The sequence below is a fragment of the Bos indicus x Bos taurus genome, chromosome 22, assembly GCF_003369695.1.
Source record: "Bos indicus x Bos taurus breed Angus x Brahman F1 hybrid chromosome 22, Bos_hybrid_MaternalHap_v2.0, whole genome shotgun sequence".
Lineage (NCBI taxonomy): Eukaryota > Metazoa > Chordata > Mammalia > Artiodactyla > Bovidae > Bos > Bos indicus x Bos taurus.
In genome coordinates, this window is record NC_040097.1 from 39,244,447 (window position 1) to 39,261,194 (window position 16,748).

At 45.3% G+C, this 16,748-nt stretch overlaps 1 protein-coding gene across 7 annotated transcripts in view; it reads left to right on the forward strand.

Annotated features, from left to right (window-relative positions):
- ITPR1 (inositol 1,4,5-trisphosphate receptor type 1) overlaps positions 1–16,748 on the forward strand; it is a 352,733-nt gene that overhangs the window by 293,462 nt on the left and 42,523 nt on the right. For all 7 annotated transcript variants that reach the window (XM_027522186.1, XM_027522187.1, XM_027522189.1 and 4 more), the window contains 3 exons: positions 4,750–4,872; positions 11,715–11,890; positions 16,243–16,407. In XM_027522186.1, coding sequence (XP_027377987.1) covers positions 4,750–4,872; positions 11,715–11,890; positions 16,243–16,407 — 464 coding nt within the window. The remainder of the gene's footprint in view (positions 1–4,749; positions 4,873–11,714; positions 11,891–16,242; positions 16,408–16,748) is intronic.

The window sequence follows — 16,748 nt, forward strand, 5'->3', positions numbered from 1 at the left end:
GGGTTTGTATTTGAAACCCTGGATTCCAGCTGCCCTGTGATCACTCCAGCTCCTGCTGAGGGGCGGGGCTGCGGGAGGGGAAACTGGGCTGGAGGTCAGGTTCTGGGTGCTCTGGTCCTCTTCCTCCTTCACCGGCCTGAGCCGGCGCAGTCCTGCCTCCTTTCCTGCCGCCCCTGCTCTGCTCCGCTCCACTCCCTGGAATCGGTTAGTGGCAGAAGGCGTTGTGCAAGCAGGCTGCCTGCCAGGCGCTGGTCTCACCCCACCCCTACTCCATTCTCTCTCATCTCTAAGGGACGCCTCATCGACCAGCACTTCAAAGCATGGTCATGTTTTGCTGAACCAACCCATTTGTCACCCAGCCCCACTCGAGGTGTCTAGCTCATCTTTAGCAGAACAGCATGCGTGTCCCCCATGGTGTGGACCTCAGAAGGCTTCGTGGACAGGTGGCCCCACTATCAGTGTGTCCTTGTAGCCACCGTGGGCTCCATCCAAGCTCCTGTAGCTCAAGTATCATCAGTCATGTTGAACATCCTCGCAGCACCGCACTCATGCAGTCAGATAAGAGAGATACCCAAAAAGGTTGACAGAGACCTTTGTGTATGCTTGTCTTCTCAGCTGTGGCGTTCAATAGAAGGGAACTTCCTCTTATTTGTTGATTTTGCTCTTCCCTGAAATAGTTCATGATTCCAACTTTAGGAGATGATCCTGAATTCATGGTGTGGTTCATCCAGACCTCCATGATAGTTATTAAAACGGTGGTTTTGGACTTCCCTGGTGGTGTGTTGGATAGGAATCTATTTGCCAATGCAGGGGATGGGTGTGATCCCTAGTCTGGGAAGACTCCACATGTGGGGAGCAGCTGCACCCACGTGCCACAGGTACCGAGTCCGCGCTCTAGAGCCTGCAGGCCACAACTTCTGAGCCCACGTGCTGCAAGTGCTGAAACCTGAGTGCCTGGAGCCTGTGATCTGCAACAAGAAGCCACCACAAAGAGTAGCCCCCACTTGCCACAAGTAGAGAAAGCCCACGTGCGGCAACGAAGACTCAGCACAACCATAAACACATGGATTTTAAAAAATGATTTTATCCTTTCTAATATATAGGTCTACTAAGTGCAGGCAGGGAAGCCACCAGGGAAGCCCAATATATAGGTCTACTAAGTACTGATACTAAGACTGGTCAGATATATTCATTCTCTCTGAATTGTGTTATCCAACAGGTATAGAAAATAGGCTCTCCAGGGGGCTTAAGAATTGAAAGAAAGATTTTCACCTTTTATGATGAGGTGAGAGACCTCGTCATCCCTCTTTCTGAGATGTTGTCTTCAGCCTGGCAGAGTAGGAAGACCTCAGCTGCAAGACGTGGGGATCTCTGAATTCGTTTTCCTTCCATCACCCACTGGCTTTGTGACCTGGCCAAGTGACTGAACCTCTTCTAGGCTCTCCCCTATAAAGTCGGAATTAAGACTGCCCGACGGATTGATGGGTCAAGGAATGGCCAGCTCATCATTCCGAGATTTCTACTGCTTTGTAGCTAATACCTTCTCTTATTTGGTCTGTCTTTGTTTCAAAAGCAGTTTTTGTTTCAGTGAAGCTTAAACACAGCTACGGTTGTCAACTGAGAGATTTTAATTGGCTTCATAGCTCTGCTGGTAAGAGAAAAATTGAAAGTAATAACTGAATTAAACATGATTTGCATATTTAGGAAGAGGAGAAATGTACTCATTAGAAGTGCAATTAAAATGAAATACATTTTCCCCTCTAAGTAGCTTATTTCTCTTCTGACGCATCTGCAGAAAAGAATTCTCTGGCTTGTTTATGAAGCTGCTTTACCTTTTCCTGAAAGTGTCACCGGGAATCATCTATGCCTTGGAGAATCTGTAGCTGGGGCTCAGATACACAGGGAGGTGTGATGTGTTGCTTCATCTTTTCTTCTGCAAGTATTAAGATCCTTAGTTCCTATACTCTCTTGAAACCCTCTTCCCTGCTTTACTCAATAGACACACACACACACACACACACACACACTCTCTCTCTCTGTCTCTCACTCTTGTGTGCGTTCACATCCTCCATCCACTGTGCCTCTCTGATATCTTCTCTTGGCTCCAGGGATGAGAAAACTCTGGGCTAAGAAAACTAGAAGGTAGTGGAAGGAAATTGAGGCAGAGCTGCAAAGGCCGGCACTTTGCTACTTGGTGTTATGTGGTGTCTTGTTCAGGCACTCAGTCCTGTCTGACTCTTTGCCACCCCATGGACTGCAGCACACCAGGCTTCCCTGTCTTTCACCCTCATGGTTGTTACATTCATTGGAATAGAGTGGGAAATTCCATTGCTCTGTATGCACATGGAGTCTGTGTCCTCAGCAAGCCCCAGTTCCTTAAAAAGAAAGCAAACTAGGATACGAGGGTTAGCAGATGCCCTGGGTGCACTGACTTAAACCGCCTGCCCTTCTAGGGTCATGGCACCTGTCTTCTTGCACCTGTGTAGACACCCAGTTGACTTGAAGGGTTGAATATTTGTTCATATTCAGAGTGACACCACAATTTAAGGACAGTGTTAGCCTTGTAAAAGTCAGATTTGTGAAAACTAAATGCCAGAGTTGAGGAGCATTTATTACAGTCATGTTGAGGCATCACACAGTGGCTATTCTTACACTGGGTTCAGGTTGAGAGCTCCCCCTGAAGAGGATCCTGGCTTAACCCTCACTCGTCTCTGCCATCTCCTGCCTTTTTGTCTTTTCACTTCTCATTAGTCTGTTACCCTTACACTGATGGGGGAGGATGTTGTAAATCCCCGTGTTCCCATCGGTCAGCCCTTGGCCATCCTTGCCATTGTTTCTTCTGTGCTGTTCAGAGTTTTCATGTTCAGATCAGGAATGGGCTTCAATCCCAGAAAAAAACACCAACAGTTATTATCTCCAGAGTAAGTGGTTTCTCATCTTAAATTTGCTTCGGCAATTATTAATAGCTTATAAAATAAAACAAACTCTGGGAAATCAGGTTGACTGATTACTGGTCGGCTCCTCTACTAAATGGTGACATGAGCCCCTTAACTCTGTCCTTGTCACTGAGCCCAGGGGTCTCTGAGCTGAGGGGATGAGATTGCCACAGCTTCCATCCTCGGCTGGGCCTCAGGTTCCCTCATTTATCAAATGAGAGATGTTAAACCAGATGCTGCTTATAGCTCCAAAACTCAACGGTTTGGAAACATGGCCTCTTACCATGCGAGCATGTAAATGAGCAGTTATTAAATTATCCAGGGCTCTGTGTAATTGTGCCATAACTTTATTTTGGCTAGAAGCTTATGAAGGCTTGGTTACTGCTATAGGCATCATTATAGAGTCATCGGATTTGTCATTGGCTGCTGTTCTAGAGTGAAACGGTGACTTCATTGGGAAAGAGAAATAACACGCTAGACATCCATCTTCACCTACTCCACACTTCCCTTTAGAGGAGAATTATGTTGAATGAGCCTATCTTCTGGAAACTTTGCCTCTGGCGTGGAGATGGAAATTATTCCCCCCATATCTATTCTTAAGCATCATCCTAAGGGTAAGGCGCCACCAAAGCATTCAGAAAAGGAAGCACCCGTACACACAGTGTGGCCACAGCTTGTCCGCAGCTGAGACGCAGCCAAGTGTGGTGTCAGCTGTCAGTAACAGTGGGATAAGAGGCAGCACTGCCTGAGACCTGATGCTCTCAAACTGTGGTGCTGGAGAAGACTCTAGAGTCTCTTGGACAGCAAGGAGATCAAACCCAGTCAATCCTAAAGGAAATCAACCCTGAATATTCATTGGAAGGACTGATGCTGAAGCTCCAATACTTTGGCCACCTGATGCGAAGAGCCGACTCACTGGAAAAGAGCCTGATACTGGGAAAGATTGAGGGCAAGAGGAGAAGGGGACAACAGAGGATGAGATGGTTGGATGGCATCACCAACTCAATGAGTTTGGGCAAACTTTGGGAAATAGTGAGGGACATGGAGGCCTGGCATGCCACCATCCATGGGGCCGCAAGGAGTTGGACGTGACTGAGCAACTGAGCAATAACTGCCTCAAGGGTCTCCTGCCCTTTGGGAGGGCTTTGGGGCCCCATCCTTTCTCTACTGTAGCCTTTAGAAATGGAGCTTGGCCGCTGACCATCCAGGCAGAGGTCCTATTTCTGGTTCCTCTTCAGGAAAGTGGCAGATGACTGGTGATGGGAAAGGGGCTATTGTCTTGCTTTCAGGCATCAGTGAGTCGGTAAAGAATTTCAAGCAGGGAAGGAGTGTGGAAGTAGTAACATTTCTAGCCTGGAGCCCAGCTGGGCTGACTCTGAATGCTGTGTATCCCCCCCACTTCTCAAAGGCTCATTGAATTCTCCAGTCTCCTTGGGCATCTCCTCCAGTCCCAGGGCCCCAGGGAGAACTGAGGACTTGGCACATGAACCCTGGATAACCCCCCAGATTCCATAACTGATGGTGCTGATGGGGGCATGCAGGGTTTTTAGATGCTCCAGCTTTTCCCCTTTCTTCTCTTCCTTGTCTCCCAATTCATCTTCTGTTCCAGTAAGGACTCCCAACAGAAACAAACCCATCTGATGTCGTTCTGAGCTTATGAGTCAGCTTGAAAACAAGTGACCATTTTTAATGTTTGGTGAAAACTGGGAACAAAAGTGGGCTTGTAGGGGCAGAGCGGGAGGAGGGGACTGAGGCATTCCCAGCGTTCTGGCTCACAGTCTCGAACCTCATGGTTCCGTCTTTGTTTTCACAGCCCAGCCTGTCCTGTACTGGTGCGCCCGCAACATGTCTTTCTGGAGTAGCATTTCATTCAACCTGGCCGTCCTGATGAACCTGCTTGTGGCGTTTTTCTACCCTTTTAAAGGAGTCCGAGGAGGTACTGCTCATGTCTTTAATTTCAAGGAGACTTGTAGAAACAGCAGGATGGCTATGACTTGCGTCTAAAATGGGATTCCTGGTAGAACTGGTGCAATTGATGGGATCCTAGTTCCCCGTTTTCAGACACGATGAGAGTGTAGCTTCTACCACAGGTTTTTATTTTTGGCTTGTTTTTTGTGTTTTAACTTTTGCAGTGTTGTGTTGGTTTCTGCCACAAGCAACGTAAATCAGCCATAATTAGACATATATCCTCTCCCTCTGGCACGTTCCTTCCCTCCGCATTGTCATCCCTTCAGGTCGTCACAGAGAACCAGACTGGCTCTGTGTGCCTCCCAGCAACTCAGCACCTATCCATCTTACACCTGATAGTCTATATAGGTTGATGCTGCTTTCTCCATTCATCCCACTGACTCCTTCCACCACTGTGTCCACAATGCCCTTCTCTACATCTGCAACTCCATCCCTTCCCTGCAAGTAGGTTCATCAATAATACTGTTTTTCTAGATTCCCTACATATGCATTAGTACCCTGTATTTGTTTTTCTCTGACTTACTTCACTTTGTATAATAGGCTCTAGGTTCATCCACCTCACTAGAACTGACTCAGATTCGTTCTTTTGTATGGCTAAGTCCATTTTGTATATATACCACAACATCTGTATCCATTCATCTGTTGGTGAACATCTAGGATGCTTCCATGTCCTGGCTATTGTAAGTAGTGCTGCTATGAACAGTGGGGTACATGTGTCTTTTTGAATTATGGCTTTCTCGGGGCATATGCCCAGTAGGGGTTGCTGGGTCATATGGTAGATGTATGTCTGTTCTTCTTAAGAAATATCCATGCTGTTCTCCATAAGGGCTATGTCAGTTTACATTGCCACCAACAGTGTAGGAGGGTTCCCTTTTCTCCACATCCTCTACAGTACTTACTATTTGTAGATTTTTTGGTGATGGCCATTCTGACTGATGTGTGAAGTGATACGCTGTGGGTTTATTTTTAAATCTAATTTGAAATCACATAAACTGTTTATCCATATTTATTTCTCCAGAAAGAAAGAGGAGAAACAATATATTGTATTAAAACAGTAAAAGATCATCCTAACCTCCTTGTTTTGTTATGTCAGGAAACTATGTATCAGGGAAGCTGAGAGATTTAGCCAGAGACACACAGCCCCTTAGCAGCTGAGCTAATCATAGAATGAATGTAGATAACTTGGATGCTCAGTCTAGTCGATTTTTTTCCTAGGCCATACTTGTGGAATTCATTTCAGACTAAAGAATTTGTAAAAAATAATCTCTGGAATTTAATTTTTTTTCTTTTTTTTCTGGCAAGAGGTAACAGGAGGCAGGGCATGAATGACTTTAGACAAGACATCCTTGGCTTTTTAGTCAATTAAGAGCTGCATTGCTGTTATTCACATAATGAGACATGCTGTCCATGGTCTTCATAGATTTCCTTCCCCCATCTCCTTCTGGTCATCTATGTACACATTCTACACATTTTATTGAGGAAAGGCAAACCACTCAGAGCATTTTTCTATTTGGGGCTCCTCAGTTTGCTTAACGGCCTTCTGGAGACATTTACAACTGTGGAGTTCTGGGGGCTCCCCTTCTGTTAAACTTCCATGGTCCCGTTTTCTGACACCTGCGACAGCCTCCTGGGAGGCTGACTTTTCAGCTCAGTTTTTCATCAGAGCTTTTTGGCAGATCACCTCCACTATGTATGTCGCAACTTGGCAGTAGCCACCTTCTGTAAAACAATGGGATGAAGAGCCCAAAAAGTAAGAGAATAAAAACCAAAAAAAAAAAAAAAAAAAACCACTAACAGCCAGCACAGAGGTAAATCCAGAGCAGGCTCTGCTCTGGAGTTTAATAATGCAGATGTGTACACAACTGAAGTAAATTTAAGGTCCAACTTAAAAGTAACAGTGTGTTCTATGGTATATTTAACTTACTCATTTGAGGCTCTACTTTTTCAGTTGAGCCTGAAGCCATGTGGAAGGCTTCATTGGAGTGATGCTTTCCCCCCAAGGCAGTACTTAAACACAAGCCCAAGGGGTGTCTGCCTGTGTTGGGCTGCCAGTTAGCAGAGGTGAGAGTGTGAAGTGTTGAGCCAAGGGCTTAGGTGGAGGGGACGGAGCCCTCTTCTCACCTCCAGGGGCTATCACATCACAGCAGATTCTTCAACTAGTACTTTGGGTGTGTCTTCATTTCCCCCTTCCACTTCTTTAAAAAATATTTAAAACTGATTGTTATTCTGTACCTTGGCCATTTTCTTCACTGGTCACTTACGACAGTTTTGAGGCCACTGTCTGGGGACAGTTCATTGATAGCTCCCTCGTCTTCAGTAATAAGCCTCATCGAGTGCAACAGCTAGACCTGCAGAGCCTGGACGTGGTGTCCAGGCCTGGCCCTAACACCCACCTGCCACACGACTCTGGGCAGACCACTTCAGTTTGTCCTGCTTATCTTCCCTATTAAGCAGTGCTTAGGTTGAGCCGGTAGTTTTGACACCAAGGTATGGATTTGGAAATTCCCATAGTGGTCAGGAGAAAATAATTGCTGACCTAGTCAGGGTCTCTGGAGCACCCTGTTGCTTGCCCGTGCAAGTTCAAGACCTACTTGATGATTGTTAAAGGTCCTTCTGGCTTTCCAGTGTAGCACTCAAGGTGGCATTGACCCTGGATCTATAGAAATCTAGGCTTCCTATTTTGGCAGTGTGGGCTTTAGAACTTTGTGCCAGTGCATTCAACAGAAAATATAATTAGATGTCCTTGTTGGAGAGGAGGAGGTTGATCTGATGTCAGGAAGTCCTTTCCATTATATAGTGACAGAATTTCCCCACAAACACATCAACTCACTCAGGGGGATTTTTGTTTTTTCTTTTAAACATATTCTGGGGACGTCTTCTATACTCACTGTTGACCATCTTCAGGAAGAAGGTTGTTTCAGCCCTATCTAGAAACAAAATCTGATTGGTTACCTGAAAGTATTTTTTTAAGAGAAATGTTTGTTCTTGTTGAATCCTGAAACTAGGGTTTCCAAAATGTCCCTCCTGCAGGAGCTTACTGACCTTGCTAGGTATGCCAGTGTGGCTCTCTGACTTAAAAGGCTTGTGGCTGCCGAGGACACTGTGGCCTTAAAAGCTCCTTTTCAAAAGTATTTTTCCCCCTTTGGTTGAGAACTGAGAGTCACACAGTCTTTAAAAAGCATGAAAATTTGGCAGCTTCAGAATTCTTACTGAATTTGTATGCATGCCATGGTGATTAAAGCCCATAAAGTACTACTTTTTAAACTTTCTTACTGTTGAAATTTTCAAATCTGTACACAAGTGGAAAGAAGAATATAATAAACTGCCACATACCCATCAGCCCATCTTTAACAACATTTTGCCTGTTTTGTTTCATTTATACTCCTACTGTATTTTCTGCAAGATTTTAAAGAAGTCTAGACATGTTGTTTCACTGTGCATCTCTTAACTTCAGAGAATATTTTTAAATGTGTATAATCACCATAGCATTCTCATATCTAAAAAAAACTAACAATAAATCGTGTGATAGCCTGTCCCTATTCACGTTTCTCCAGTTGTCTCAAAAAAATCTTTCTGTAATTGTTTCTTTGGAATCTAACATTAATTTTTTTCTAATAATTTTTAAATTGGAGTATAACTGCTTTAAAATGTTGTGTTAATTTCTGCTGTACAACATCGTGAATCAGCCATATGTATACATAAACCCCCTTCCTCTTGAGCCTCTCTCCTACTTCCCCAATCCCATTACCCATGCCTAGGTCATCAGAGAGCACCAGGCTTAGCTCCCTGTGTTATACACCAGCTTCTCGCTAGCTCTTTATTTTACATATCTAGCATTAATTTTTAACTGCTTTTTTAGTGGGAAAACAGCAGATTTTTTATATTGTCTCTTTCAGAATTTGGGTACATGTGTTGTACTGGTCACATTTATTATACTGAGATGTTAAGAGGCAGTTTAAGATGATGATTAAGTGCTTAAGAAAATGAAAGGTAAGCCACAAGCTGGGTGAAAATACTTAAAAAACATGTCAGATAAAAGGCTTATATCTAGCCTATAGAAAAACTCTTATAATCCAATAATAGAGAGACTACCCAATTAAAATAATGGGGAAAAGATTTGATCAGATATTTCACACAAAAAAAGGATATATGAATAGTCAATAAGAACATAAAAAGATATTCAACATCAGTAGTTATTAGAAAAATGCAAATGAAAACCACCTAGATATGTTGCAAGAAACCTACTAGATGCTAAAATTAGAATGACCGACAATACCAAGTATTGGTGAAGATCTGGAACAGTGCAACTCCCATATGTTAGTGATGAAAAGGGGAAGTGGTAGCATCAGTTTGGAAAATAGTATGGTTAGGTCTTCTGAAGTTAAATATATCCTTAAGGTTCTCAGATCTATTTCCATGTTTTTGTCCAAGAGAAATGAAAACATATCCTCACCCCAGAATTTGTACTTGAAGTTTCCCAGTAGCATCTTTCGTCATAACTTCAATCTGGAAACAACCCCAATATCCATTAATTGTTGAGCGGATAAATAAATGATGACACAGCCATGTTATGGACCACTACTCAGCAATAGAAAGAACAAGCTATTAATATACACAATAAGATGAATGAGCCTTAAAATTTTTGCTAAGTGAAAGAATTTTTAAAAACTGCCTACTAATATTATTTTTCCAGTTTTTATGAAATTCTGGAAAATGCAAAGCTACTGTGGTAGAAAGCAGATCAGGAGTTGGCTGGGAGTGGAGATGGGGCAAGGCATCAGCTGCCAAGAGCGCAAGGAAACCTCTTAGTGTGATACAATGTTTATGTCTCAATTGTGTTAGCAGTTACATGTGGTTAGATGACTGTATAAACTGCCCACAGGCATGCACTTAAAATGGATGGATTTTTTTTTTTTTTTTTAAGGACCATCAACTCTGGTAGCATGTATATTCGTGGTAGATTCTGTTTCACCTTAGGTGAGGTACGTAACCCAAGACTCAATTTTCTCTGTGGTAAATTGGAGGTGATCATAGTACCCTCCAGAGAAGGCACTGGTGACCCACTCCAGTACTCTTGCCTGGAAAATCCCATGGATGGAGGAGCCTGGTAGGCTGCAGTCCATGGGGTAGTTAAGAGTTGGACACGACTGAGCGAGTTCACTTTCACTTTTCACTTTCATGCATTGGAGAAGGAAATGGCAACCCACTCCAGTGTTCTTGCCTGGAGAACCCCAGGGACAGGGGAGCCTGGTGGGCTGCCATCTATGGGGTCGCACAGAGTCGGACACGACTGAAGCGACTTAGCAGCAGCAGCATAGTACCCTCATAGAGTGCCAAGAGGAGAAAATAAATGATCATCCAAATGAAGGGCTTGATACCATATCTAACAGTTGTTAAATGCACAGGAAGGGCCACACCTGACCCTAGGACTCACTTCTTCCTGCATTTCTGAAAAGCTTCTGCCTTTGAGTGCCCATCCCTGATCAGATTCTCCTTCCGGAAGATATCAAAAGGGAAGAGGCAAGTGGCTGGGGTCAGGGGACAGTTCTCAGGGAGAAGGTGAGTCTTGGCAGGTGTGGACAAAAGGAACTAGGGCAACCCCCAGGCTGGTGGGAGAGCCTGGGACCTGCAGGGACGTCGCTTTCCCAGGCGGTGCTGCCATCCAGGCAGCTCTGGAGAAGTGAAACTCCTTTATATAAGCAGCCTTAATCATGTAGTGCTGCTTGTTTACATCTGAAGGAAACTCAAAATGTGACAGCATTTGAAATAGGGGTGTTTTTTTTTTAATGAGTGTTTTACAGAACCTTATTTTTAGCCCTGTTGGCTCATGTTATATAACCGAGCCGTCTCGTGGGACACTCTAAATAGAACTTGCAATAGCAAGAGATGACAGAAACTGGTATAAGCTCTTTGACTACAAGGATAATCTAATTGTAGGATGATGCTAATGATACGGAAGTTGCTTTCCTCCTTCCCTTGAAGAAATCTGATGCGGGCAGGGGACCTGCGATTTTCCTTTGCATACTTTTAATAGAAATTAGAAGTCTGTTCTCCCAGTTTGCCTCCCTGAAGAGTGAAGTGTGACACATGGATGAGTTTTGCTTATGGAACAAACCCATCTGATGGATGCCTGCTGGGTACTCAGTGCTTCCCTTGGGGAGGTTGGAGTCCAGTGGGGATGGGGCTTGGAAGAGGGGGCACTGACTGCTAGAAAACAGTATCCCACAGGGCTGAGCAGGGATACCGAGGGTCAGAGACAGAAGGAGCACCTGGCCTATTTTGTGAGGAGAAAGGGGATGGGGGAGGCTTCCTGTCAGAGGTACATGCGTACGTCTGTGCTCAGTCACTCAGTCATGTCCAACTCTTTGCGACCCCATGGACTGTAGCCTGCCAGGCTCCTCTGTCTGTGGAGATTCTCCAGGCAAGAATACTGGAGGGGGTTTCCATGCCCTCCTCCAGGGGATCTTCCCAACACAGGGATCGAACCCACGTCTGTTTATGTCCCCTGCATTGGCAGGTGGGTTCTTTACCACTCGTGCCACCTGGGAAGCCCCCTGGAAGAGGTGACATCTAAGCTAAGACCTCAGGCGAATAGGAAAGGCAGAGAATTTCCCAGGTAGAAGGAAGACATTGAAGTCTTAAGACAACATGCATGTGACTGGTTATGTCTGGGGCAGAAAACTGGAGGTCAGGGTTGGGCCAAGGCAGGCCAGAGAGGTGGTTGAAGAAACTGTAGCTGAACCCGCTCAGGTGTGTCTCCTCTGTGAGGGGAAAGCCCTGATCTCTGAGAGCTCTGCCTCCTGGTTGCAGGGACCCTGGAACCGCACTGGTCGGGACTGCTGTGGACGGCCATGCTCATCTCTCTGGCCATCGTCATCGCCCTCCCCAAGCCCCATGGCATCCGGGCCTTAATCGCTTCCACGATTCTCCGGTTGATATTTTCCGTCGGGCTACAACCCACGCTGTTTCTTTTGGGAGCTTTCAACGTAAGTACGAATCCCTCCATTGCCATTTTTTTGTTTGTTTCCATCTAAGTAGGAATGCCTTCCATTCTCCCTGGAATTTTGGCCTGTGCCTTCAGTGCAGAAAAATATATCCTTTGGGTAAGCTGTTAAAATAGCAGAGGAGAACCGCAGGTGGGCATCTCCCTCTTCATCTTCTCACAGGACAGTGGACCCCTTCATGTGCTCTCTGGACACTGGCAGTCTCCTTGTCAGGGAATATTTCTCTCAGAATTAAGCAAAGGGAGAGAGATGTTGAGATTTGGGTTCATCGTGCCCATCAGGTCACAGGTGTGCTCGGACGAGATGTTCTAATCAGGAAGTCCAATGACTGCATGTGAACACAGCCCCCATTTCTGGTGAGGACCACAGAGAACAGAGCAGAGAGGCAAGAGGGACTGTTCAGAGAGAGGGAGCAGGTGGAGCGGTCAGAAGAGAAGCCAGGCGTCAGAAGGTAGGTTACCGCAGAGTCAGTAGTGACGTTTGCAAGTGCCGTTTCAGTGCTTCAAAAGCTTCCAGTGTGCAAGGGTGGACGCCTACTCCCTCTGTGGAATCCTTAGGAAATGGACATGACTGATACCAAGCCATAAATTGGAGAGGTTTCCTGCCAAAAAGAAGGAACAAGTTGGGACCTGTGGGCATCTAAAACCACCTTCCAGAGGTTTATGCCCTGAGCATATAAGGAAGCTGAAGTCACTGCATAGAAATGAAAGTGATATTGCAAAATAGGTTAACGCTGTAATTCAGGGCAATGATAAATGTCCCCAAGTGGGTGTTCAGATGGCAGAGGCAGTAAGGGTGTGAGAGGACAAGAGACCACTTCAAGCTGACAGGCTTAAGGGGAGGAAGTTTTGTCTCAAAGAATGGAAACCTTCAGGCCAGGAGGCAGGAACTGGGAGGAGCATTCTCTCCACTGGTGGAAGCAGCGAGGAAAGCCCAGACCTTCTTAAGGAACAGCCAACAGTTAAGTTTCGCCTCCTCAGTGGTTCATGTACTGAAATATAGGACCTGATTCTGGACAAGGAACCTGGGCCCCAAACTTTAGGAAAACCCACTGGGGCTCCGTCCTCCAGGTGGGCCTGTCCCAATTTGATAAATCTTGGGTGAAAAGGGACTTCCTTAGTCAAATTAATGTGGGAGATGCTGGGTCAAGGAAAATGCAAGGTTTTTTACTGAAAGATTTCTGAGACTTTAACCTACTGATAACATATGAGGGCTTCCCTCATAGCTCAGTTGTTAAAGAATCCACCTGCAATGCTGGAGACCCCAGTTCAATTCCTGGGTCAGAAAGATCCCCTAGAAAAGAGATAAGCTACCCACTCCAGTATTCTTGGGCTTCCCTTATGGCTCGGCTGGTAAAGAATCTGCCTGCAATGTGGGAGACCTGGGTTTGATCCCTGGGTTGGGAAGATCCCCTGGAGAAGGGAAAGGCTACCCACTCCAGTATTCTGGCCTGGAGAATTCCATGGGCTGTATAGTCCATGGGGTTGCATAGAGTTGGACACGACTGAGCAACTTTCACTTTAACGCATGATGAATCTCTAAGAAGGGAACACCGGGTCTTCATATTTCCCAAACTTCTTTGCCCACATGTTTTGTAAAGTGTAACTTGGAATTAGTGTTGTATGGAATATAGATTGGGAAATTCTATTCCCAATACTGGTAAGTGACTCAGGGCTTTTTGGTTTTAAAGATTTTTTTCCAACGTGGACCATCTGCAAAGTTTACCACAACACAGTTTCTGTTTTATATTTTGATCTTTTGGCCGAGAGACATGTAGGATCTTAGCTCCCTGGCCAGGGTTGACACCTGCACCCTCTGCATTGGAAGGTGAAGTCCTGACCACCGGACCACCAGGAAGGTCCCTGACTCAGGGATTTTGAGCAGAGAATTGGTATAAGCAAAGTATCGTTGAGAAAATTCCCTCAGTAGTGGCATGAATATATATGTATATGTATATATGTGTGTGTGTGTGTATATATATATATATATGGATTTGAGTCGGGGGGTGGGTGAACTGGAGGCAGGGGGACCCCTTACGGAGTCATGTCCCCCTTACATGAGACAAGCCTGCCTCTTGGTCATAGTGGAGAATGAAGATACAGATGTCAGAGCTTTGGAGGAAATGGTGACACATGGTGGGCTTAGGGTCTGAGGCTTATGTCTGAAAACGGTGCGTGACTTGGTCGGGGTCCTTTTCTCTAGGCAGCGAAGGTATTCCTGTCTTTACTGGGTGGTGAAGCAGGCAAGAATAATTCCAAATTACGGAAGACTGGGAGAGGAATAATGCAGCCAGCTACACTGAAGTCAGGCAAGACCTGGTTTTCAGGGTGCAGATAGACGTGAGTTGTTGAGTTACTTGACTTGAGGTGACAAGACAAGCTATTCGTGTTAGGCCTGGCATTTAGAAATGCATGACCAGAGTAAAAGAGACACATGAGCATTGAAGGAGGGAATGCAGGCTTCACCTGCAGTGAGTGGAAGTATTTTAAGAAAGAAATACAGAAGACACAAATAGAAGGAAAAAGCACTATTTCAGAGGTTGTCTTCTATGAGTTAATTCTTTTGTTTCTCTGGTCTTTAGTCATTCCAGAGTTTTCTCTTCTGTAACATTGATCAGTTGGGAAAGACTCTATGTGGATAATTGATGGCCATTCATAATAACATTAGCCGGGGGGAGGGAGGGAGAGATGGGAAAACTAAAACAATAAACAGTTATTTAGAGGGGAGTAAAAAAAAAAAGAATTCTTACATGGAGCAATGGGAGAAGGAACAGTAGCTGTGAGAAAACTAGGGCAGAAGTTAAAGAGGAGAGCAGGTTCAGGTAAAGCAGATTGCTCCGTTGTTAAGATTGTAGGGCATGAGATGTTGGAGGTCCTGGAATGCCAACCAGAGCACGACCTTTTTTTCCTCTCTTGGAAACCTCAGCACAGTTCATTCAGAATTGATGATGTTTTCTCACTCTAAAAAAGATCTGACACTGGCAAAGGTTAGAATATTAAGGGAAAAAAGACCCGGTGGATTGAAAGTGGAGCCTGTCTGAGAAAACCTAACCTTCTCTGTGGGTGTTGGCTTCCTCCCTTATCTGATTGCTGAGAAGCTCACTTGCACTGACCCACCAGATTAACTGGCAGCATTCCCCCAGCACCTGTGGCCAAGCTAGCTCGGGTGGCAGGACATGGTTTTACAAAGTGCAGCCAAAGCGCATTCTCTCTGGCTTTCTCCTGACTTAGGGTTTTCTAGCAACATGTTGCTAAAGGCAGACTTGCAAGCTTGGGATTTCTATCAAAGGTGGGACTATCTTATACAGTAGGTCAGCCTTCAGTTGCAGGAGTCAGAAAACCTACTCCATGCTAACAAGCAAAGAAGAAAATGTGACTGAGAATCAAGAGGCTGGCTTCAGGTGTAGCTGAATCCAGGAGCCCAGACGTAGCATAAGGGCTCAGTTCCTCTTGTTTGCTTCTGCACTACTGGTACCCTCAGGCTCTGTGATAATGCAGATGGATGTCAGCAGCCTCAGAGCTCACTTTCTCTCAGGTTCAAGGTCAGGGATAAAGAATAAAATTGTCTTAGCTGCAGTCCCAGCTAAGATCTCAGGGGGTGTCATTGATTCCATTTGGTCACATGCCTATCTCTGAACGAATCATTGTTGCCAGGGGAATACAGTATTCTGACTGGCCAGGATGGAGCCCCACCCAGACCTCAAGGACCAATATAAAGGAAGGGATGGAGCCCCAGAGATAAAATAGAAGTTATTTCCAGAAAGGGGGGCAAGGGACTAGAACTCATCCTGAAGTCCCTTTCTTCCCCTACCACCCCAAGAAAATTATTTTTCCGTGTAGAATTATGAGCAGTGGATAACAAGAGCTGGCTGCTTCTCATTAGATTGCAACACTCTAATGCCTAGAACGTAACAGAAATTCAGAAAACACTTTTAATCATGCTGATCACAGCGTTCGTGGATTGAGGTGACTTCTGTGTTTGACTAACTCACGGAATAATGTTAGAATGATTCATATCTCATCTTGAAAATCATAATTTCAGTATGTGCGAATTTTGTTTTTGTCATATACAAATGCCACTTGATTAGTGTTGTGCGTGAAGTTATTTGACTGTCACATTAACTTGCAATATGCCTGAAAAGCAAAGTAATGAAATGACTGAGATCCACAGAACAGTTCTTGGTGTGTCCGGTGGTCACTTGGTGCAAAAGGAAGCTTCTGTTTGGGGTAGAGGCGCCAAAAGACACTTGAGGGCAGGTTGCCCTCAGTCCTCACCAAGAGTCTCAAGTTTGGCTTGGTCCATGCTTCTCTCACTGTGGCTGTCATTGTTCTCAGGTCTGCAATAAAATCATTTTTCTGATGAGCTTTGTGGGCAACTGTGGGACATTCACCAGAGGCTACCGGGCCATGGTTCTGGATGTTGAGTTCCTTTATCACCTGCTATACCTGCTGATCTGCGCCATGGGGCTCTTCGTCCATGAGTTCTTCTACAGTTTGCTGGTGAGTTGCTGGTGTTGAAAGATTTTACATGCTGGAAACTAGGAGAGCATGCTCTGTCCTTCCTTCTCATCACAGATCGCTCCTTTTCACGGTGACCGGTATGCCTGGTCTAAAGAGGCAGTAGGCCCCTGGACGCAGTGTTTGGGGCATCAGGAAAGGAAAGCTACTCCCGAGAGAAGGTCTGAGGAGAAGGAGCCCAGGGGGTGTGTGATCACACTGCCTGCACGCACGCTCAGCCTGTTACTTTACAGTGATAGACGATGCCCACAGCCTGGCTCAGGAGATGTTACCTCCACACACCGTCCCCACCCCCTTTGTTTTTCTTTATTTCTTGGGCTCAG